This window comes from Garra rufa, chromosome 22 (assembly GCF_049309525.1).
Source record: "Garra rufa chromosome 22, GarRuf1.0, whole genome shotgun sequence".
Lineage (NCBI taxonomy): Eukaryota > Metazoa > Chordata > Actinopteri > Cypriniformes > Cyprinidae > Garra > Garra rufa.
Genome location: NC_133382.1, coordinates 13,539,306 through 13,564,420, shown reverse-complemented (window position 1 = coordinate 13,564,420; position 25,115 = coordinate 13,539,306). Strand labels below are relative to the sequence as shown.

Below are 25,115 nucleotides of genomic sequence, written 5' to 3'. Positions count from 1 at the left end.
CTCAAACCCCTTTCTCCACCCGTCCGTTGATCGCGCATGTCCGCCATGTTTGTAGTTTTTTTAAACACTTTTTATGCGTGTTTGTAGTTCTAATCGAATCTTCGTTCACCGCGTACGTGTTGTGGGTGCATTGATCCGTATGTCGTATTCTGAAGTTAAGTAGTAGACCACCCGGAAATCTTTGGAATACTTTTTAAACATAATACGATTTGGGACATACTAATTCTATTTGCGAATACTATTTAAAACGCATAGTTTGCGAATTGGGACCTGATTGATTGGGCCGCAGCAGGAGACTCCGCCCACAACCGGCTGAGCCTGCTGCTGCCGTGTGACTGCTGTGACGTATGGTTCTGCTGTTCTGCAATGTTGTGTCACCAATCCGATTCTTGTGAAGTTCAACACCACCTTTTAGCTACAATGCCTCCGCCTCCTGAAATATCAAGTGATCGACCCCGTGTTCTCCCACAGGGGGCGCGTCATGCGCGGGAGGTACCAGATCAGCGGCCAAAACAGAGGAATGCTGTCGACCGTGTTACCTGATTGGCTCACGTCAAAGTGACGATTGTGTTTAGGGGTGGGGTCAGGTAAGAAGCAGCAACCTTCTTCGCTGCAAATTTCAAGAGGGTTGTTTATTCGTAAAGGGAATAGTTCGCCCATTACAAACATTACAAACCATTACATTGGATTTAATGTGTGACTGTATTCACAGTTAATACTGCCATCTACTGAATCTTTTGAGGAACACATTTTATTTAGTTGTTTAGGATAACTAATTTCATTGAAATTCAAAAACATGTAATTATCAAAGTATTTCTACTGAGATTATTGATGTTATTATGTCTTGATTAAACTTTATCTATTGTTTTTTTTTTCATATTTAAACAACAAATTGCAACATCTGAATGACATTTTGTGAATCTTAATCTGAATTTGTGTGCCTGTGTATTTTGTATTAAAAAAACTGCAACATCTGAATGAAGGTTGAAAGCAGCCTGAATCTTTCTAGGGATGATTTTCAATTTCAGGTAAGAAAAAGTACCTATTTTTTTTTTAAGTTGTTGAAATAACTCATAATTAACTATATGTAACTCTGGACTACAAAACCAGTCTTAAGTGTTAATTTTTTTTAATTAAGATAAATTAACATAATCTGAAATTGGAATAAATAAGCTTTCCATTGAATGTATGGTTTGTTACGGTAGGACAATATTTGGTTGAGATACAACTATTTGAAAATCTGAGATACTGAGAGTGCAAAAATTCTAAATATTGAGAAATGAAGTTCTTAGCTATGTATAATACTAACCAAAAGTTATGTTTTGTAGGAAATTTACACAATATCTTAATGGAACATGATTTTTATTTAAATTCTTAAGGATTTTGGTATAAAATAAAAATTGATAATATTGACCCATACAGTGTATTTTGGGCTATTGCTACAAATATATTAGTGATGCACCAAAATGAAAATTCTTGGCCGAAACCGAAAACTGAAAAAGAGGAAACCAAGGCCGAAAACCAAAACACTGAAAGAATTATGCCAATTATTAGTACCGTTGCATTTATGGCTATGACTGTGTACTAATCTTACTCAAATCAAGGCACTGCAATTGCATAAATTAATATTAAAGTTTCAAAGAATAAATCAATTATATTAATTTAAACAATTATTATCAATTATTAACACAGCACAACAGGAATTAAATGATTGACATGTGACAGTTAACAGGTTAGGTTATACAGATAAACACAGCTTCTTCTTCTCTACTTTTCTCTCAGATGAACTTAAAGACTTTTGTATGAATTTATCTTTAACTGTAAATAGTCTTATTTATTAAACTGTATATTATATTTATGCTTTTTTTTTTACTAGCACACCTTTTAACGATTTTTTAACTACCATGGACTCTATTTATGAACTTTTTTTTTAAACACAGCCTGTTATTACACTGTTACTTATCTTTTATGCTCTGTAAACATATATGAATTTTGTACAGGGCTACACATAGTTTATTAAAGTAAATTAAAATAAAATAAATAAAACAAAATAAGATCTTGTGGTGGTCAGCAGATGTCAGTGTAGGTGTGTTCAGCTCAGAGTTGCTCTGGTGTTTTTGTACAGTTGAGTTCATGGAGGGGTAAACCCTGTCAAACATTTAACGTCTACAAACCATCATCAGATCGTTCTGCTGCAGGTCTCCGTTAATGCTGTAAGCACATGTTTCTATCACCTTTATTCAGTTGATCTCAGACGACTGGTTTCAGCTGACTATGCATTATGAAGTACTTTTACTAGTTAGCTTAGCAGACGATAAACTGCTCCAGTGAGTGATAATGTATCATGTATCCAGACACAAACTGGTTTATATGGTTTATGGCACAGATAAACTGTCAGATGTAAATATTAAAGTTTTAAACACTTGTGTTTGTATGCTTTATCCTAAGAAACGAGCTAATGCTAGGTGTCAGTGCTAATTGCTAATGCTAACTAAACATCTCACGAACCGTCAAATTCATCGTTTGACAATAAATGTGTAATGTGTGGAGTTTTCATACCGTAAAACAAGATTTCGGGGATGTTTGATTTTAGTTTGTCTGTAGTCGTACAGTTAACTCACTTCTTGAGTTTAAAGCAACAAGTTTGTGTTGATGCTAATGTTTGTGTATGCTAATGTCAGGTTCAAAAATAGGAATACGGATTAATTAAGGTTAATATAAACTTAATTATTCCGTATATCTCAAAAGATTATGAACTAGCTAATACCCTTACAAAAAGTACAGTGATTGTGTCATGGTGAAATTACAGTAACTGATTACCATACCAGTGTTCCATGGTGTTTACATGCTGCATAGAAAATACCATAATGCAGTTTAGTATGTGTGGACACATTCTGCATGTTTGGACATCATTAGTTTGTCTAAAAAAAGATTGGTTGAAACATCTACCATACTGTTCTGTTTCTGTAGAATGTTTAGCCTCAATACTTTTTTTAACAACATACTACTTGTACTGTTCCTACAGTTTTATAGAATAAATACTGTGAACAGTATGCACAGATCATGTATGCATAGAATATCTGGATGATCTTTGGCAAAAAATATTTTAGCCCTCATGTGTAGTGCGCTTGACTTGACATTCCATTTCTAGTGTGATGAATGAAGCTGAAACCATGTTTTAAGCATTTTTTTCTGATTGATTTGACTGCCTGAAGTTCAGTTGTTTTTACACAAAAGTGCACAAAAATGAACCATGTGTATTTTCAGGATGATTATTGATTTAAACATGCAACATCAAGAAGTCATGTGATGACCGTGTAGTATACTACTATTGAGACATTCATTGTGCAATGATGCGTATTACTTTTAAAGACAGCATGAAATGGAAGTTGCTATGATCTGACCTCCATGTTGTGACTGCAGTGAAAATGTAGTTTTGTAAGTCAGCTCAGAAGTTAGTGTAGTATGTAGTAGTTGTTGCATTATTCCAAATAAATAGATTATGATCCACAAATAAATGTAAAGAGATTAACAAAAAGTAAACACATTGACAAATAAATAGAATGATATCCACAAATAAATGTAACAAGATTTGCAAATAAAAACAAATATACAAATATATTTATTTTTATATTACAAACACAACTTTGCCTGGCATTCATTTGTGAATCACACACTGTGCAGGGCTCGACAATAAGGAGTGCCTGATGGCCCAGGACTTGCATGAAAGACACTCGGGACAGTTAACGAAATTCCGTGTGTTTTTAGGCCTTGTCAATTTAACATTTCAAGTGATTTCAATGATTTCACATGCTGTGTTCTTTGTGCACAGCGTGATCACAAAGAGGCGTGTCTCTGACGGACAAATACATACAAAAGTATGTCAAAATGCCCGTTTTAACAAGTAACTTTGTAGCTTTAACAATGATTCATCTATATTTAATTTATACAGTGAAGTACAGGTGCACCGATCAACCGGACATATTTCAATCGATCTCTGTTTCAGGCTTACACATAAACTGCATGCAATTATTTTTCAAATTATCATGTGTGTGGAAATATTACGAATTCTTTATACATTCGTTAACAGAGGCCAGAGACGCTGAAGACAAACATAAAGAGGAAAAAAATACTGTAGCAGCAGAGCAAGATCACAGTTCACAATGTGGCAGGGCCAGTGAAAATTTTGACCACTGGCCCGACCTAAGCATTGAGCCCTGCTGTGCGTTTGTGAATTTTGAAAAATTTCTAGTGTCAAGACACCAATCTACAAATGCGCCCCCACCCACTGTCTACGGAAGCCAATCAGACAACAGCCAAGCTTCGCTCACCAATCATAACACGTTCTCGCTATAACCAATCACGTTATGCTTTACAGTCATGGCGGTCTCAACCTTAAATAACTTAATTTAGCTGCATTGGCTCAAATAGGAAATTTAAGGGCCCTAAAAATGTGTACAGTGAAAGATATTTAAAATTGGATTTCGAAACACTGTTGTCTGATTGTACTCTATTTTGTCAACAAAAATAGTTCCAAACAAAGTCACAGCTGAGCCGCTACACATCTCCAAGCAAACACAGCACCGTTTTGTTTTTGAACAAATCTAGTGAGTCAATGAATCAATGACAGCCACTTACTTTGTTCCTGAATAAGTCAGCCGTTTGAACGAATCGATTGAATGAATAATTCAGTGACAAAGACAGTGACTTGCTGCCACCTACTGGTGGTTTCAGTTGCATTTTTAAAGTATAAATTTAAAGGGATAGTTCATCCAAAAATGAAAATTTGATATTTATCTGCTTACCCCCAGGGCATCCAAGATGTAGGTGACTTTGTTTCTTCAGCAGAACACAAATAAACTTTTTTAACTTAAACCGTTGCAGTCTGTTTGTGATTTAATGGCAGTGGATGGGCACCAAACCTTTGAAAGTAAATAAAAAAAATTCACAGACAAATCCAAATTACTCCCTGCGGCTTGTTACAATACATCAAAGGTAAAAAAAAAAATGATACAAATACTGTTCAGTTTCTTGCAAAAAACGTTCATTTCGTGTCTTAGGACATCAGTGTTTCGTCACGAGCCGCAGGGTGTAATTTGGATTTGTCTGTGCATGTTTTTTTTGTTTGTTTTTTTTACTTTTAAAGGTTTGGTGCCCATCCACTGCCATTAAATCACTAACAGACTGCAACAGTTTAAGTTAAAATCTTCGTTTGTGTTCTGCTGAAGAAACAAAGTCACCTGCATCTTAAATGCCCTGGGGGTAAGCAGATAAACATCAAATTTTCATTTTTTGGGTGAACTATCCCTTTAAATCATTTAATGTTTATTTTCAAAACTTTATATCCCATAACTTTTTGTTTGGGGGGGGGGGGTGTATTAATGCCACATATTCTTCCTGATTGTATCTTATGATTTTAAATTAATTTATTGTTTAACAACTAATTTATTGTTTATTGTTTAATTATTGTTTAAGTTTTTGGTACAAGTTTATAAATCTAAATTTTTGGCACAAAATATGACATACATTTAATAAAGTTAAAAAAAGGCATTACAAAAAAAGAAGCACTAGTGCTCCTGAAACGAAATGTAAGCATGGAGTCCTTCAGAATGTAATGCTACATTTTTATAAACTAATTGCAAAAGTTTTTGCAAAGCGTTAATTAAATATAATCTACAAATCATGCAGTACTGTACCTCTAAATAAGAAGTATTATAAGGGCTTAATTAAACAGACCAATTAGAGACAATAATCATTCTAATTTTTTATTAAATCATTCTTTCATTTCACTAATCAATTTACAAAAAAATTCCTTGAACACAAGGGGTCATTAATGATGTTAATATTAATTACATAATGTTACATAATTAACATGTGCAAATTCACACACAATCTATCTTTAATTTGGCCAGAATTGCAGGTTTAGAGAAAATATGAAATAAGTTATTAATAAATGTTATTATTGATTATGAAGGGTTTTATAATTAAATACATCTGAATGGTCATCTAAAATTACCATTATTAACCCCCCTTCCAAGATAGAGCCCCCCCAGTGATTTTTGGCCATTTCCACCACTGGTTAATCAAACCAAGCCACAGTATATTATATTGTATATGCCTTTGAAAATACCAGAGAACCACCGCTTTAAATTACGGCTATGGGAACAACTCTATACTGGATACAGACTGTTTATGGAAGGGTCATGTTATTTTAGGACGAGACCGCCCTGATTGTAAAGCATAACGTGATTGGTTATAGCGAGAATGTGCTGTGATTGGTCAGCAAAACTTGGCTGTTATCTGATTGGCTTCTGTAGACAGTGGATGGAGTCCATGCATTTGTGGATTGGTGTGCGTCTTGATGCTAGAAATGTTTCTAAATCCACAAATGCCTGCAGCGATCTACAAATTCACAGCGTGTGATTCACAAATTAATGCCAGGCAAAGTTGTGTTTGTAATATAAAAAGACAGTTGTGAATATGTTTTTTTTTTTTGATCTGCAAATCTCGTTTTATTTATTTGTCAAATGTTGGTTAATATCTTTACATTTATTTGTGGTTCTTAATCTATTCATTCTAAATAATGCAACAAATCTATCTCCATAGTATTGCCCTGGTACCCTCTACAAAAAAACAAAACAAAAAAAACAGCAGAATTTTTTATTGATTTTTAATATTATTGTAGAAAATAGGCTGTTTGATAAGCCATATCATGCTTGTGAATTTAGTTTGATTGATAGATATTTTGCCAAAGCAATGGTGTAAAACACAACAATAAAGTTATTTTATTAAAATATGCGGGTAACCACAGTCTAGCTAATTAATAGAAAACACTACTGTCTGCTGCTTTTTTTTATAATAGTATGTGAACAAAGCTGTTCAGTTGTTGGATAACACAGTGAAGGTGTCCGTGTTACACGTTACATGTACTTGCTGTTATAATAACAATTAAGTATGTGTAATTACATGCAAGTAACCCTAATCCAAATCTAAACCCTAACCATATAGTAAGGACATGTAATTAATAAATATTACTCAGTACTTAAATGTAAATTTATTCTGTAACAATAAAACCCTAAAATAAAGTGTAACCTTTGTTGTCTCCGAAATAAAATTTGCATTTTGAATCCAAGTTTGCCTTCATCAAACCCTGAAAATAGAAGGTCATGTTCAGCGCAAGTTACAAATGCACATCTCCATCTGTCTGTTCAGAGCCAGGTATGGCACTGTGGATTCAGGCGCAGCAGCTGCAGGGGGACGCTCTGCATCAGATGCAGTCTCTCTATGGGCAGCATTTCCCCATCGAGGTGCGCCACTACCTGGCGCAGTGGCTGGAGGCTCAGCCATGGTATGTGTGTTTGCTATGCTAGCAGATCAGTCTGTAATAAAATCTGTTTACTATCATAGCAGGGCATGAAATGGACTGAAGAGTGTTTGTGTCTTGTGCAGGGATGCCATTGACTTGGAGAACCAGCAGGATGAGTTTAAAGCAAAGCGTCTACTGGAAGGTTTGATCCAGGAGCTGCAGAGGAGGGCAGAGCATCAGATGGGTGAAGATGGTTTCCTGCTGAAGATCAAACTGGGTCATTATGCCACACAGCTGAAGGTATGAGAGCCAGATGCAGTTTTCTTCTAAAATATCAGTTGAGCCAAATTGGATCGAGTTCATAACCATGATGATAATCCTATGTTTTTTAGAGCTCGTATGACCCTTGCCCTCTGGAGCTTGTGCGGTGTGTCAAACACATCTTGTACACTGAGCAAAGACTTGTACAGGAAGCATCCAACGTAAGTCACACATGCAGATTTTTGGGTTGTTGATTACACTAAAAATGTCATAATTGGATTGTGAGCAAATGATATCTTGTTTGTTTGTGGCCAATCAGGCCAGCAGTCCGGGGTCAGGTCCAGTAGATGGGACTCCTCAGAGATATCAGCAGATAAACCAGACGTTTGAGGAGCTACGTGCCATGACACAGGACACAGAGAATGACCTCCGCAAGCTGCAGCACAGTCAAGAGTACTTCATCATTCAGTACCAGGAGAGCTTGAGGATACAGGGTATGAACATATGCTGTCTCGATCTGCAACATCCAGTATCATTTATATATCATATACAGGGCTCTAGAGTGCGACCTAATTTCTCAATGGTGCGACTAAAAAAAAATCAAAGGTTGCACCGGTGCGACCAGCAGTTCGAGGGGGAAAAAAACGAAACCAATCAGAGATGAAGGACGGATCCCGCCCCCCCCTCTGATTGGCCGTGGTCCAGATATTCCTGTACGTGTGTGTACGTTTGAAAATGCATGTGATGCAGTCAGACAGAGAGAGGTGAGTAATGTAGCCCATCAGGTAAACAGTGGATGTAGCCGCGGATTATGAGAGAAGATGAAAAGAACGATATTTTTTTCTTACCGCCCGCACCCGCAAACATTCTAATATTGTATATAATTTTCGCACTTTCTATATGCATGGTATTGAAATAGCTTTTAAATGAGTGGTCGCGCGGTTTACTATTACTTTCGATTTTGCGATAATAACGCGCACTCTGTGTAAAGGGAGCAGCGCATCTTATAATTTGTCAGTGAACACAAGATTGAGCAGCAAATCCTCTAGCATGTTTTTTTTTAGTCATCTCTCCTTACTTTCGACCCATGATCAGTCAAATCTAAAGGTCATTGCACACTGAGTCCGATTTTTTTATGCGTTTTTTCAGTTTTCTCATATTCGCCATCCTTTCATATGAAAATGCTTATTATGGATGCAAAATGCAGAAAATCGAACCTGATCTGAATTTTTTTTTTTTTATGACGGACGAAAGTTTCAGAGGCAGTGTGTAAACTCGATTAACATAATAACCTGAGTTCGTATTTATTTTTTAACGTGCGGAAATTTAATACTCGTGTGCAATGACATTAACTCCAGCAGCTCGTGTTGGATGCAGGGTTGCCAAGTCCGCGTTTTTCCCCCACGGAATTGGTCTACTTTTAAACTGTTGCCCTGGGTTCATTTCCCCCAGTGGTTTAAATGTTTAAAATATTGCAGAAATTAAATTTCAATAAAATGCCTGTATTTAAAATTGTTGCGTTATACCTATAAAACGGTGCTGGATGTTAGGTTTTGTAAAGGCTACGGGTAGGAAGCCTTTGAGCAGTGTTTATGATCAATGTGCACAACTATAAAATGTGTATTTTAGATATGGAAATTTTTTATATTTGGGATATGGTCAGTACGCTATTTTGGGTTGTTCTTGGCTGGCCATTGGGCTAGTTATGTCATATAGACTTGGTAACTCTGTTGTCAGATGCGTTCAGTTTAGAATTGTAGCTTACATTTTCCAACTGCAGTAAATTATTTTTTATTTCTATAAAAATGCAAAATGACAGGGAAGGTGCTGCAGCAAATAATGTAATCAGCACATAACCAAACACAGTGTAACACCAACTACGCCAAATGGAAAAAATGTGCACTTCTATAATGCATTTAAATAATACTTACTCTGTTTTCAAACACTAATTTTACACTTAATATACTAAAAATTATTGAGTACTTCTTAGGATAAGTTTAGGAACATCTATAGTGTACTAAATGTTGCTATTTTGCAAAATTTAGTACACTATAGTATCCAAACTTTCTTTTTGATTTCAGCTCAGTAAAGCATTTAAACACTTTTTCAGTAAGTTGCCTTTCTTGTAGAATTGCGAATCAAAAAAAAAACTTTATATTGACCAGATTGTTAGTTAATCATTTACAAGTCAATATTGCCTATATGGACAGCGATTTAAAAAACAAAACAAATAAATAAATAAATAAAAAAAGTTAACTTGTAAAACTGCGGTGTTAAATGTGATGCGGTTGAAAATTTGGGTGCACCTAACTTTTGTGCTGGTGCACCTAAGAAAAAAAGTTAGGTGCACCAGTGCAACCAGTGCAAAAAGTTAGTCTAGAGCCCTGATATACAGTGAGTTTATTTCATATAATGCTACAACACTGCTGAATGCATGATACCGAATGGCTTGCAAGCAAATCAGCAAAACCTTTTTTATAGTATGTACATATGACTTACCATTGAGGTTGACAAATAAGGAAAGAATATATTTTTGCTTTTTGGTGATTGAACAAGTAAAAGCAGCCTAATGGCTAAATTAAAGTAATGATGCATTAACATGGAAGTTGCAGTTTAGTGAGTCCGATGTTTATTCAGTAGCTGCCTTGGAGTGCATTTCCCATACAACAATGTAACTCTGCCTAACTACCAAGTCACAACTGTTTCCCAAAACTGTGCTTGCATCATAATTTCTACAAAATGCTGCTGTAACAAAACATGGCATCAACCATGTGGCTTTGCGATGCTGTGAATGTTCTTTTGCCTCTTGGTTTCGCTAATGCTAAACAAATCATTGAACTATTCATACTTACGACGACTTACAAGTTGGCTAGCGAATCTTTCGGAAAACACAAGCCTGACTGATTTGGGGAAAAAAATGTCAGACTACAAGGTGCAGTCAAAATTATTCACCCCCCAGGAGACTGCAGTACTTTTCTGAAGATCCAGGACTTTATAAAAATTGCATCTATAACAGATTACTGGCATATTAAAACTGATCATGTCAATATATAATGTAATATTTTTGAGTTGTAGGATTACTTAATAACACCGTTATGTCATAATATTCAACATTGCTGTTTTTGGGTCACTTATTTGTATGGTGGGGAACAAAATTGTCTTAAAACACAATTAAACCTTTAGAAACTAAATTAGAAAACAGAATTTGCTTGAGCTGTTACACATACGGTTAGCTGACTGCTGAAGTTGAGTGCCAAATATGGCAAAGTCAACAGAGCTCTCACAAAAGATACAGAGAAGCAATAGAGAAGAAATTTATTATTTATTAATAAAGAATTTTATTACTTTAGAAAGTCTAAGGCTATATGAAGATTTCCAAGACATTAAAAGTTCTTAGAGACAGAGCTGGCAGCCTTATTCTTGTGTTTAAAATGTGTTGTATCAGAAAACCTTGAGGGTGTTAAAAAAAGGACAATATCATAAAATGTTTGATCAGAACAACTTGTACAGCCAAAGACTTGTAAGATGACCTGACGAAAGGAGGAAAATCATTTCAATGCAGTGTATAAGAACACTAGGCAAGTATGACCATCATGTTGAGGCATTTTGCCGAATACCACTCTTTTTGGACCTATGGATCAATGGTGTGTCTTGTGCAAAAAAGGCAAAACTTATGAGCAGAAGAACACCATCTCCATCGTCAAACATAGAAGTGGGCCAGTCCTGTTATGGGGGTCTTTTACTGTTGCAGGAAGTGGAAATCATGACTGTATGAAGGAAATCATGTATTCTTTGAAGTATCAGGCCATTTTGGCAAGAATTGTGATGCCTTTGGTGCAAAGACTGAAGCTGATGATCAATGGACTTTCTTGCAGGACAGCCATCTCAAATTATATATTCAAAATCTACTTATGCTTGGTTCAGGGATCAGTCATAGAATTTTCTTGAGCGGCCTAAGTCTCCAAATTTAATTCTCATTGAAAATATTAGGTTGAATTTGAAGAAAGCAGTGGCAAAGTGAAAATCAGTGATCTAAAAGCTTTTTCAGGCAAGGAATGGACCAAGACTGTAATAGAGAGGTGACAGAAGCTTCTAAACACTTACAAACAGTGTTTATTGGTGGTTTTAAAGAATAAGAGTTTCTGCACCAAATTTGACTTTTGGGGGTTGAATAATTTTGAACATGAACTTTCTCTGATATAGTACTAATGCCTAGTCAATTAACTAATTTAGTAAATTGTCTTGCAGGTCAAGGGGGTTAAGAAATTTTGATTGCAACTGTAATTCAAACTACTGAGTTTTTTGATCAATTAAATAAAAAATTACATAAGAATGACCAGTCTTGCTCCTTGATGCTCCAAACCCAATATCAAAGTCTTCATGGTTACTAAAAAACTTCCAGACAGGTCTGTTGGGCCTAAACTCTGCTGGAAGATGGCTTCTGCAGGAGAAAGATTCCATACCCCAATCTACAGGAAGAAAACTGGACAAATGGGAGAATATAGCCTTTTCTGATGTGCATAGCGATGTCCATAAATCATCTTTTGAAGCAGTCGAATCAAAGTGTGTCAGTTTTGAACATGTTGAACACGGAATGCTTTTGAGTAATGAGTCACTGAACTGTGTTTTTAGTCGATTAATTAAAGTTTTTTGTTTGTCGTATAGCTCAGTTGAGTAGTTTGGCGGCCAGCCTTCCTCCAGCTGAGCGTGTTCAGAGAGAAACGGGTCTGCAGAGCAGGAAGTCCACGTTGGAGACCTGGCTCACTCGAGAGGCCAACACCTTACAGAAGTATAGACAGGTACACTGTATCAACATGATACACATTTTTTTAACTGGTGACAGTATGAAGTCAGTAAGAAAGATTTTATGGAAATCAGTAGCAATATTTTCCATTAAAATCTCTGTTTGTGTATAGGAACTGGCAGAGAAGCATCAGAGAACTCTAGCTCTGTTGAGAAAACAGCAAACTGTTATTGTGGACGATGAACTGATTCAATGGAAGAGACGACAGCAGCTCGCAGGCAATGGAGGACCATCAGAGGGTGGACTGGACATACTGCAAGCCTGGTACTGATGCACAGTATACACATACCTATGCATGTTTACAGGGGCTACCATAGACTTTTACTTTTTATAAGCTAATTAATGTGACTTATGACCTAGCACAAACCCTAAAGCCTGTTTCACATCATCACAAAAGGCAGCTTACGTGTTTTCCATCAACTATTGACATATCGAGGCAACATATACAGTGGTGTGAAAAAGTGTTGGCCCTCTTCCTGATTTTACATTTTTTTGCATGTTTGTCACACTTTAAAGGTGCCATAGAATGCATTGAAACAATATTTTAAATTGTTCTCTGATATATGCATAGAAGGTTTATGGCATAGGAAAGGGCAAAAATTCTCCAGAAACGGTTTTACAGGTCCATTTACAACCCTAGGATTTGTCCCTAGAATGAAATGCTCTGTTATTGCCTTATTTGGAAGATCCATGAATATTAATGAGGGGCTCTGCTCTGATTGGCTGTTTCACAGAGCTGCTCATCTCTATAGCTCGCACATGGATAAAAATATATATTTAGTTACAGAGCTCTAGCCGCTTTTAATATGCGGTTTGTTGAATCTGCCGTTTTGAATCGTCGACATTTTACTCTCACTATTGTGATGCATGTGTTCTGTGTAAAGTTATAAGGCAGAGACACAAGTACTTACCACACAAGTTTAGATGCTTGTTTGTGATGCTCAGGATCTGTAAATCATTCGCCATCATCAGCGCAGTAATTTCTCCATCATTCACCATCATCCGCGCAGTCATCTCTCCGTTTATGTGGAGTTTAAGCTAACCATGTCCCTTCAGTGGCTTGTCTTATTTTACTGATGTACTGACGTTAATGATGATTGGGCGATGCAAATGTTGGGGGCGTAACTATTAACGATCCCGGGGCTATTGCGTAATAGTCGGTGTTATGTTGGCCTATTGACCTATTTTTCAGTGGTCTTTTGCAAACACCAGATTTATATAAGAAGGAGGAAATGGTGGTGTTTGAGACTCACAGTATGTCATGTCCATGTGCTGAACTGTTATTATTTAACTATGCCAAGGTAAATACAGTTTTCCATTCTATGGCACCTTTAATGTTTTAGATCATCAAACAAATTTAAATATGAATCAAAGATAATGCAAGTAAACACAACATGCAGTTTTTAAATTAAGTTTTTTTTTTTTATTATGAAGGGAAAACAAAATCCAAACCCACATGGCCCTATGTGAAAAAGTAAACTTAATAAATGGTTAGGCTACAACTGCAATCAAGCGTTCGCGATAACTTGCAATGAGTCTGTTACAGCGCTGTGCAGGAATTTTGGCCCACTCATCATGGCAGAATTGTTGTAATTCAGCCACATTGGGGGGTTTTCTAGCATGAACCGCCTTTTTAAGGTCATGCCACAGCATCTCAATTGGATTCAGGTCAGGACTTTGACTAGGCCACTCCAAAGTCTTCATTTTGTTTTTCTTCAGCCATTCAGAGGTGGATTTGCTGGTCTGATTTGGATCAATTTCCTGCTGCAGAACCTAAGTTTGCTTCAGCTTGAGGTCACGAACAGACATTGCCGGACATTGTCCTTAAGGATTTTTTGGTAGACAGCAGAATTCATGGTTCCATTTATCACAGCAAGTCTTCCAGGTCCAGAAGCAGCAAAACAGCCCCAGACCATCACAAGTACCACTACCATATTTTACTGTTGGTATGATGTTCTTTTTCTGAAATGCTGTATTACTTTTACACCAAATGTAATGGGACCCACACCTTCCAAAAAGTTAAACTTTTGTCTCGTCAGTCTACAGAGTATTTTCCCAAAAGTCTTGGGGATCATCAAGATGTTTTCTAGCAATACTGAGATGAGCCTTTATGTTCTTTTTGCTCAGCAGCGGTTTTCGTCTTGGAACTCTGACATGTAGGCCATTTTTGCCCAGTCTCTTTCTTATGGTGGAGTTGTGAACACTGACCTTAAGTGAGGCAAGAGCAAGAGGGGCCTGCAGTTTTTTAGATGTTGTTGTGGGGTCTTTTGTGACCTCTTGGATGAGTCGTCGCTGCGCTCTTGGGGTAATTTTGGTCAGCCGGCCACTCCTGGGAAGGTTCACCACTGTGGTTCGCTGGAGTCCCAAAGCTTTAGAAATGGCTTTATAACCTTTTCCAGACTGATAGATGTCAATTACTTTCTTATTCATTTGTTCCTGAATTTCTTTGGATCTCAACATGATGTATAGCTTTTTGAACATGTTGGTCGTACAGTACATTATGTTTTTTTTTTTTTGTGAATGCAGGTGTGAAAAGTTGGCCGATATGATCTGGCAAAACAGACAGCAGATTCGCCGAGTTGAACACCTGACACAGCAGCTGCCCATTCCCGGACCTACAGAAGAACTGCTCACTGAACTCAATGCTACCGTCACAGACATCATATCAGCACTTGTCACCAGGTGTGTACTCAGTTACTGGCATCATTGGTTACTGTTGTCTATCTTAGAGAAGTGTTGTTTTCAACAGTGTCTTTGCTTCTGGTCTCTTCGCAGCACATTTATAATTGAGAAACAGCCTCCTCAAGTGCTAAAGACTCAAACCAAATTTTCGGCAACGGTTCGCTTGCTGGTCGGAGGGAAACTCAATGTCCACATGAATCCTCCACAGGTTAAGGCCACCATCATCAGCGAACAGCAGGCCAAGGCCTTACTAAAGAATGAGAACACCCGCAAGTAAGATTGCAAAGCACTAACTGCATTCAGACAGACACTGTCCCACTCAAATAAGATGAGGCACTTTTAACAGCAACATTTTTTCTTTAACTACAGAAAAAAAAACAAGCAACTGACATAATGGTCTCATCTGACATTGAATAAAACGCTACATGAAAGAGCTTAAGCGCTTGTTGCTTTATTGTATAATACCAGGGACCTGTGCCAAAAATCCATTTTAGGAAGCTAGCCCAGTTGTCGAAGCTAGCAATGTTGTGCAGTGTCCTGTGTTTACAGTAGTCACTGTCTTTTAACGGTTTTATGGAATTTACCACCAAGACTTGTAGAGAAACACTGTTTTGTTACTGTGTGTTTATGGGTTAAAGATGAAAAAGGGTTTAAGCATAAAAACAATAAGTGTAATACTGCTTTATATTGTTGTTTTTCCCAACAAAAAAAAAACATTAGAAAGTTTTTTGTTAAATTTTATTGCATTTTTGTTTTTCTGAGCAAAAAATAGATATCATACGTTTTCCCCCTAATTTACAGAAGACACCCTTTAAAATGTCGTTCAGTGTAACAATCTTGTCAGGCATATTTACAACAAATCTATCTATGACATATTAAAAGAGAATTACTTTCACCCCAAATACTAATTAGTTATAATTTTAAATTTTTAAAATGTGCCACTATCCTAGGTTTTGCCAGTTTGTCAGTAAGAAATGTTTTACTTTAATAAAATTGAATATGCTCCCTTGTCCTTTTATATATTTTAATATGTACAAGTAGGAATAAGCATGTTTAAATTTTTACATAAATAGTGTGTTAAACTGAATGACAATGTAACATTATTTCAACCAAATTCTGACATTTTATTCTCAAAACACCTATTTTAAACCTTAAAATTAGACACTTACATTTAATGTGCTTTCTATGGACATAAAATCACTTTTGTAAATTGATTTTGTCGTGTACAACTTGCTGTTTTTGAATGACAGTAAAAAAGTTACATGACTGTTTGTCTTCTCTTCATGCTGAAGTGACAGCAGTGGAGAAATTCTGAACAACAACTGTGTGATGGAGTACCACCAAACCACTGGCACCCTAAGTGCACACTTCAGGACCATGGTAAGTTCCGCTTAAAGGCTTCACATTACAGATTGAGTGTGATTACATGCACCACAAAATGCTGTTAACCCTATAAAGCCTATTGTATCATTTTCTAAGTCAATTTCTAAGGCCTCTAAATTATCAGCATGATCAAAACTTTGCTGAGAAACCTGTAATACACAATCTACCACATGCCTTCTGTTGTCTGATTGATAGTTCATACTTTTAAGTAAGTAAAAGGCCCATTGTGGTGCACATCTTTTTACTGTGAAACTGGTTTTAATAAAGTAAATGTAGGAACAACTTTTATACTGTTAGTAATATTTCAATATGATCACTTACTGAAGCAACTGCATGAAACACAAGTCATCCTGCGGAAATTTGTTAATAAGGCCTAATGAGTGTTATAAAGATTAAATTTTATGCTTTTTGCTTGCTTTTATTTGATTCAAAGGATGTTTTGGAATTTGATTAGTCAAAACTTGTTTTAAGATGTTTTTCATGATAAATAGTTTGTGATGACTTATTTTCACTTTTGTTTACAGTCTCTGAAGCGTATTAAGCGGTCAGATCGGCGTGGGGCAGAGTCAGTGACTGAAGAAAAGTTTACGGTTCTGTTTGAATCTCAGTTCAGTGTGGGAGGCAATGAACTTGTGTTTCATGTAAAGGTGAAGCATTGCACTAAAACACAAATCTTGTCTTGTCATGTTTGTTGTGTTGTATTATGCAACTTTGTATTGGTTATAAATTTGTCCCTTTTTGTTTCTCTCTCATGCAGACTTTATCCTTGCCTGTTGTGGTCATCGTTCATGGGAGTCAAGACAATAACGCTACAGCGACAGTATTGTGGGATAATGCTTTCTCTGAGCCGGTTAGTGGACACTCAGTTTAGTCAGTTTATGCTGTGAGATTTTCCAGCTGGTAAAAATGTTGTTTCATAATTTGTGCAAAATCATTTCACCCATTTTGTTTCAAACAAAAGTTTTTTAAAGGATTAGTTCACTTCCAAAACAAAAATTTACAGATAATTTACTTACCCCCTTATCATCCAAGATGTTCAATGTCTTTCTTTCTTCAGTCGTAAAGAAATTGTTTTTGAGGAATTTTCTCCATATAGTGGACTTCAGTGGTGCTCATGAGTTTGCAGCTTCTAGATTCTAATCTAGCAAATGATCAGTTATTTTCTAACAACAAAAAAAACTATTTAGATACTTTTTAACCTCTAATGCTCACCTTTTCTAGTTCTGTGATGCGCATGCATACGCGGTGCACTCCGGTTTAAAAACTCCAATCTCATTTTCTCCTCCAACTTCAACAAAATCGTGCACTGCAGAAGTACCGACCCAGTGTTTACAAAGTGACTGTGCAAAGGTCAAACACCCTTTGCAAAAAAGCTAAAACAGAGACGATTTTAAAGTTGGAGGAGAAAATGAGATGGGAGTTTTTCGACATACCCTACCTGTCTTGAACTGGATTGCACAGAGTATGCATGTGTATCGCAGAGCTAGACAAGACGAGCATTTGTGGTTAAAAATAACTGATGATTTCGCTAGATAAGACCCTTCTTCCTCTGCCGGGATTGTTTAGATCCCTTCAAAGCTGCATTTACTCTATATTTTGGAAGTTCAAACTCGTGGGCACTATAGAAGTCCACTATATGGAGAAAATTTCTGAATTTTTCTCAAAAAACATAATTTCTTTATGACTAAGGAAAGAAAGACATGAACATCTTTTAAAACAAGGGGGTGAGTAAATTATCAATACATTTTTGCTCTGAACTAGTGAACTAATCCTTTAAGCAAAATGTTTTGCAAAAAAAAAATTGGCAGTTTGGTCAGATTTACTTCTTTAAAAAATACTTCTGTAAAAAATAGTCTGTTTCTGTTGTCTTCTAATGTGTCAGGTGTAGTCCATTTCCACTTCAGGGGCCCACTGAGCATGATGTCTTAATTTATTGTAAACTGTTGGTGCGAGACTGAGATTAGAGTAACTCTCTCGTAACAGGGTCCAGTTTGAAATGTTGAAATGCTTTTACACAACCAAAATGTGTGATGTCCTGAAAACATTTGTGCTTGCAGTGTGCTACAACTCATTTGATTCTTCATGATTTCTTGTTAGGGTCGAGTGCCATTCGTGGTGCCTGATAAGGTGGTGTGGCCGCAGCTGTGCGAGGCATTGAACATGAAATATAAGTCAGAGGTTCAGAGCGATAGAGGCCTGTCAGAAGACAATCTGGTGTTTCTCGCTCAGAAAGCCTTCAGCAGCTCCAGCAACAACCCTGAGGACTACTGCAACATGACCATCACCTGGTCTCAGTTCAATAGGGTAAACATCATTATTAAGATGTTTTTCTGTGTTGATTCTTTTCAGTGGTTGGCAAATCAGACTGAACAGTTTGTAAACAAATTAGACTAAATTAGTTGGCTCTAAATGAGCATGTTGCTGTACACATATGAAGTGGAGTTTCATTAAAATAATTGCATTTTAGAGACATGTATTAATTTCAAGACTTGTAATATGTTAGTGCAGGATGTCTAGGAACATGTAATTACACCGTGAAAATAAACAGAATCTGTGCTGTAAACATAAATAATAAATTGGACTTTACTTTAAACCTTTACTAAAACCTTAGATTTTTTCCCCTCAGAACATCCAGTGATGTAAAAAGAAAAATGACTGAATATTTGAAATGAATGCAATTATATCAAGTCTCAGGATACATTCTTGGGTGTTCTTTTTTTGACAGGAGAGTTTGCCAGGCAGGAACTTCACATTCTGGCAGTGGTTTGATGGGGTCATTGAGCTCATGAAGAAACATCTGAAGTCTCACTGGAATGATGGGTAAGGACTAATTCAGCACAAATCAGGCACTAATAAGAGTACATTTGGTAAAATATTGTATTTTGTAATATTGTTTTCTCTGCAGAGCGATTCTGGGTTTTCTGAATAAACAGCAAGCTCAGGACATGTTGATGTCCAAACCAAACGGCACATTCCTTCTGCGCTTCAGTGACTCTGAGATTGGAGGCATCACTATTGCATGGGTCGCAGAAAACCCGAACAAAGCAGGTAAGGAGCACAGTAAATGGTTAGTGAAGAAAATACTAATGAGAACTTCGATGCATTCAACCAAACATGGGTCTAAGCTGAATTTACCCAGCAGCCATCATTCTGAGTTTGTGTGTTTCATTGTGCAGGAGAACGGATGGTGTGGAACCTCATGCCGTTCACCACTAAAGATTTCTCCATCCGCTCTCTGGCTGATCGGATCAGTGATCTGAACCATCTGCTCTTCCTCTATCCTAGCCAGCCGAAAGAGGAAGTCTTCTCCCGTTACTGCACACCTCCAAACTGTATGCATGTTTTCTCTTGTGGACAGAAATGTTATTAAATGATTGTTAGTGTAAAAAATGGTTTTAGAATTCAATATTGGTCATTTGTGTAATTGGTGTAGATGACCCATTCACCGATATGTCTGTTGAGCTAGTAAAGGCAAAGACCAATCAGAGGAAAAAAAAAAAGGTTTTGTTCAGCACAAGCGTGATGACATGAGTTTGATATGCTTACCTTGGGTTTAGTGAAGTGAAGTAAGTGTTTAAGAGTTTTTATTAACAATTTTTAATTAACGTAATTTTGTTTTTTCAGCAAAAGCAGTGGGTGATGGATACGTCAAACCAGAGATCAAGCAGGTGGTGAAGGTTGAGTAAGTATTGTTCTCTTTTCTCGTAGCTTTTCAGTGATTTACGTCTCTGTCTATTAATTGCCGCTCCAGCTGAACGCACGTGATGGAGATTTACTACTAATCAAAGTACCGGCTTCATTGACTAAATGTGCCTCACAACATCGTGCGATTAATCGTGCAGCCCTACCCCAGGGCATCCAAGATGTAGGTGACTTTGTTTCTTCAATAGAACACAAACGAAGATTTTTAACTAAAACTGTTGCAGTCTGTCAGTCATATAATGGCAGTCATCGGTAACCTAATCTTTTAAGAGTAAAAAAAAACATACACCGACAAAACTAAATTAAACCCTGTGGCTCGTGATGATACATTGAGGTCTTAAGACACATAACAATCGGTCTGTGCAAGAAACTAAAAAAAAATTTGTTTGTGCTTTACTGAAGAAATAAAGTCACCTACATCTTGGATGCCCTGGGGGTAAGCAGATAAACATGAAATTTCCCTTTAAATGTTTTCTTCAACAAACATAATTTCTTTACAACTGAAAATAGAAAGACATGAACATCTTAGATGACAAGGGGGTGAGTACATTATCTGTAAATTTCTGTTCTGGAAGGGAACTGCTCCTTCAATAATGGACATTAGATGTACATGAAACTGTCCAAGTTGAACACTGATTTCACACAATTGTCATGTGTATTTCAGTTGTCGTGTATTTCAATTGTCATGTGTATTTTCAACCAGAAGCAATACAAATTCATATCAGATGTTAATACAGATGACCTGTATACATTTATTTTTTTCTTTCCCAGGTTTACTTCACCTAATCCTGAACCATCTCCCGGGAATTCCTTCATGGAGCATGCAGCATCACCCACTGTCAGTCAACACCACAACTTCACAATCTATCCATCAATGTAAGTTCTGAGAAACATCTTCTATATAATTCTTTTTCCCCCATGCTATTACTGTTAATCTGTGCAATAAACCCAGTGCATGATTAGGGTGTATGTGTGTGTGTGTGTGTGTGTGTGTGTGTGCATTTGAAGGAATGATGCCATGTTAGACACGGAAGGTGAATTTGATCTGGATGAGACCATGGACATGGCCCGACAGGTGGAGGAGTTCCTGCGTCAGCCCATGGAAACCCAGTGGAGTGGACAACAGTCATGACCTTCAACCTTGTGATCTCTTATGCGAACTACACAAAAACTTGATGGTTCCATTCCATTTTTATCTTAACAAATGTGAAATGTTATGTTTGTCAAAGCTGATCAGTGGATGTGTTTTATATATAGTTTGATGTGTAATTTCCCATCTTTAACCACCGAAGAACAGTAGACTGTGCAGTGATACACTTCTATTTGGCTGGATATGAGTGGCTCATTTACTAGCCCAATATGGGTTTGCCACTTTCATTGCCCTTTATCTTGATTGTTTTAGTTGTGTTATAAAAATCTACTTTGAGTCCAGTCACACAGTTGGCTAATTGAAGACACTGAGCTTTCAGTATTCTGTCTTCTCAGTTTGTCCACCTCCAATTAGAATGCTTTACCGCTGCATTCAGGGTTGCCAGGTTTGCAAAACAAAACCAGCCCAATTGCTATTCAAAACTAGCCTAGTTGCATTTTTTCTGTGGTTTTCTCCTCTGTCGGCGGTCTATATCAATAGCGTTCCAAGGTTGTTGAAGGACTTGGGAGCCCTGGCTGCATTGTGTCATTTCTTCATCTATAGTGGCACTACACAGATTTGCCAAGAATGCTGACTGTATGCAACAGGTTTTCCAATTCCCTCTCTTTCATTGTCTACTAAATAGGCAGTCCTGGCTGTCCTGATTGATGTTATTGCGGTGTTATTTCTCCCCAACTTTAGTTACAGCATCCCCTAGTATTGAAAATGTATGAAATTTGGTACGTCACCTCAGAATATCCATGCGTTCCAAAATATTCACACTTCACGTTATTAGCTAATGAAATTTAATTGGTGATTTATAAGATATGGAATTGGGAGTCTTAAATCTTATTAGAAAGCATTTCCTCTATCTAACGGTTGCCGAGTTATGTTTTTTTAGTTGTGTTGCCCCCTATGGGTGGAATTTGAAACAACTTGACTTGAATTCTGAGGATTGTTTAAGTTTACCAAGTTTAGTTAAAGAAGGACATATTATGCCCCTTTTTACAATATGTAATATAAGTCTCAGGTGTCCCCAGGATGTGTCTGTGAAGTTTCAGCTCAAAATACCCCATCGATCATTTATTATATCATTTTGAAAATGCCCATTTTGAGTGGAACTAATGTCTCTTTAACTGCAATTGAGCTGCTGCACCTGCCCCCTTTTTTCCCTTTTTTAGGACTATGCCTTTACAGCTCATTCCTAGGATACCCTACTAAAAATAACATCTGTTTTCATTTGATTACCATTAGGGGTGTAACGATAAACGTATTCGTATTGAACCGTTTGGTACAAGGCTTTCGGGTTAAGTTCCCCTATGATTTAGGATTAAATCTGTTGGATCAATCCTATTACATTTGGAAAATAAAAGAATTTAAAGTGTGTGAAATATAATGTTCTCAGTGCAACTGTGCTTAATAAGGCAGGTTGTAATTGTGAGGTAGTTCGTTAAGAGTTTTTTCCTCTTGTCCTCAAGTTTATTCGCTTTTAAATAGCTTGTAAGTGCATGTGTGTATTTTACTTTCACTTTTGAATTAGCAGCAATTCGGCGTCAATTGATTGAATTGACTACAACAAAACGGTACGACAAACTCACTTATGTTAAACGTGTAATTAATTAATAAAACTAATAATACAAATCCATGCTAATCCATGCTAAGGCCTAATATAAAATGATAAATACCTAACCCACTGAAAATCAACAAAATAAGAAACAAATGTTAAAAGTGATCCTAAATAAACGGCAAAAGGCCTTCCAAAGTCTAAAGTATTTTAAAGCTTTGTATTTAATTTCTAAACTAAATCTTTTACCAACTTCTTGACTTTCTCATCTCACTCATTAGCTCATCATCAGTTGGTTGGCACACTGCAAAGTAAAAAAAAAAAAAACTTGTGATACTGTGATATTAGTTTCAGTTAAATTTTTTTTTTTAAATTGTGTGACCACTGTGTCATATCAAACCGACGAATCGAGAATTTTGTAAACGGTTACACCACTAATTATCATGTCTATCACGCTAAAATTATGCGCTTTAAACCATATTAGTTTAAATCAAATGCACAGAACACGGCTGTCACATGGCACGTGAGTACTAAACTAAGTTTTTTTTTCATGTCTTATTACGCTTAAACTGTCGAATACACACAAGTTTATGTTAAAAACACACAAGTCACAAAACAAGTCGGTTATGTCTGTAAGGATAAACAGCTGGGAAAGAAATTGTGTGGCTGCAGCATAATATACAGTGAATAAATAAATACATTCACTGCTCTCTTGTCTCCTCAGAGGCTGGGACTAAATAGTTTTCTGTGCTCGTCTATGCAGCCAAAGACCGAACAGTTAGTATGCTTTCCTTAAAGTTTTGGCATGGCAATTGAAACTGATACACCGTTGTCGCTTGTGAAAACTAAATGATGCCACTGTGGGTGGAAATCCCCATCCTACATCACAGGGGAAACGAAATCTGACGCACTCATTTTTTCACATGCTTGCAAAGGCTTACCAAAACAATGTTACTGGGTTGTCCTTTTTCACGTTTTCTGGGTTGGTAGATGCACTGGGGACCCAATTATAGCACTTAAACACGGAAAAAGTCAGATTTTTATGATATGTCACCTTTAAATTTTATATCTTCAGAACAAAGTGAAGAATCAAAATTCTTTCGTTAATTTTTTTATTTATTTTATATTTAAATTAGCTTTTGGTTAAGGTTGAAGAGTGTACATTTTTCAAGATCACATACTCTCTCCTACCCTTTCTTGATGTGCAGAGACACAGTCGGCTATTAGTAGGTGATTTACCCCAAAAGTGTGCCACTGTGCTACCAAACACATTTAGCAACATTTGCTCAGCAAATGTTTGGTTTGGTGAAACATCATCTTCTCTGATAAACAGGTGATCATGTTATGGTGGTTGGGTCTGTTAAAAACATTTATTCTCAGTGTCTGATCTGTTTAGAATCTTGACTGATTTCTGATTATCTGACTTTCCGCCCCAGATACCTTCCTGTGCCTTAAACAGCTGAGGTTTGTCCAGTAGTTAAACCAAAGTCTATTATTAGCCTGCAAATTTTTGAGCTTTTTTTAAAAATCCTTTCAGATTTCATAAATATATATAGATCTGAAATTCTTTTGGCACTTAAATCTTTTTCTCAGTAAAGAATCTCTATGATGAATCAGTGCACTTTGAGAGCCAGAATTGTACAAGAGAAAGTTTTTTTTTTTTTTTTTTACCCCATTGGCAAATGCTTCTTTTCAACATTCTAAGCATTCTTGCCTGTATAGTGAAATGGATTTTATAGATGTCAAGGCAAATGACCATGTTAATCAAAAATGTGTATTTAAAGGGCCAGTCCATTTAACAAAGTAATGTAAATTTTTAATGTAAAACTTCATGTCAGTCCAGATCAAAAGTCGCTCTCCTCAAGAATAAATCTCAGGAAAATACACATCAAAGAGATGTTTTTGTAGTACCTATGCAGACAGAATTTTATATGAAAAATAAACAAATATATATAGAGAGAAATAGTTAAAATTACCACAGTGCTATCTAAAAATAAATATACTGTTGCAATGCAGATAAATCTTGCTTGAATTGTCTTTAGAGTAACTGTAACTTGGTTTTAATGTGTTCCTAATGTGATGGCTTGGCTTTAGTGTCTGTCTTATTGTTTCCCCCCCCAAAATCTACTTTTTTAAACATTATTTGTACTTTTTCCTATTGTTGGAAATAACATCACATTATGTTCTGTGTAAGGGATAATGACCAATCAGCCAGTCATCATGACTTAACATAGATGTGGGGTGATCAGGACCCCGTCACTAAGTGATGGTTTGGTTGTTTTTG

At 36.5% G+C, this 25,115-nt stretch overlaps 1 protein-coding gene across 1 annotated transcript; it reads left to right on the top strand.

Annotated features, from left to right (window-relative positions):
• Window positions 1-2,119: 2,119 nt before the first annotated feature.
• stat5b (signal transducer and activator of transcription 5b) lies at window positions 2,120-25,115 on the top strand. The gene is made up of 19 exons (XM_073828080.1): window positions 2,120-2,213; window positions 7,213-7,348; window positions 7,450-7,606; window positions 7,699-7,788; window positions 7,887-8,061; window positions 12,233-12,366; window positions 12,484-12,635; window positions 14,898-15,053; window positions 15,147-15,326; window positions 16,346-16,433; window positions 16,961-17,083; window positions 17,194-17,286; window positions 18,534-18,740; window positions 19,162-19,256; window positions 19,342-19,484; window positions 19,613-19,768; window positions 20,061-20,118; window positions 20,910-21,014; window positions 21,147-25,115. The coding sequence occupies exons 2-19, from the start codon at window positions 7,221-7,223 to the stop codon at window positions 21,268-21,270; spliced, it is 2,364 nt and encodes a 787-aa protein (XP_073684181.1). The 5' UTR covers window positions 2,120-2,213; window positions 7,213-7,220; the 3' UTR covers window positions 21,271-25,115.

Excerpts from the sequence above, each read along its gene's own strand:
- stat5b (XM_073828080.1), top strand. The coding sequence starts at position 7,221 with ATGGCACTGTGGATTCAGGCGCAGCAGCTGCAGGGGGACGCTCTGCAT. Across the intron at positions 12,636-14,897 it reads CTGGACATACTGCAAGCCTG|GTGTGAAAAGTTGGCCGATA; the intron begins GTACTGATGCAC and ends TTGTGAATGCAG. Across the intron at positions 21,015-21,146 it reads TTCACAATCTATCCATCAAT|GAATGATGCCATGTTAGACA; the intron begins GTAAGTTCTGAG and ends GTGCATTTGAAG.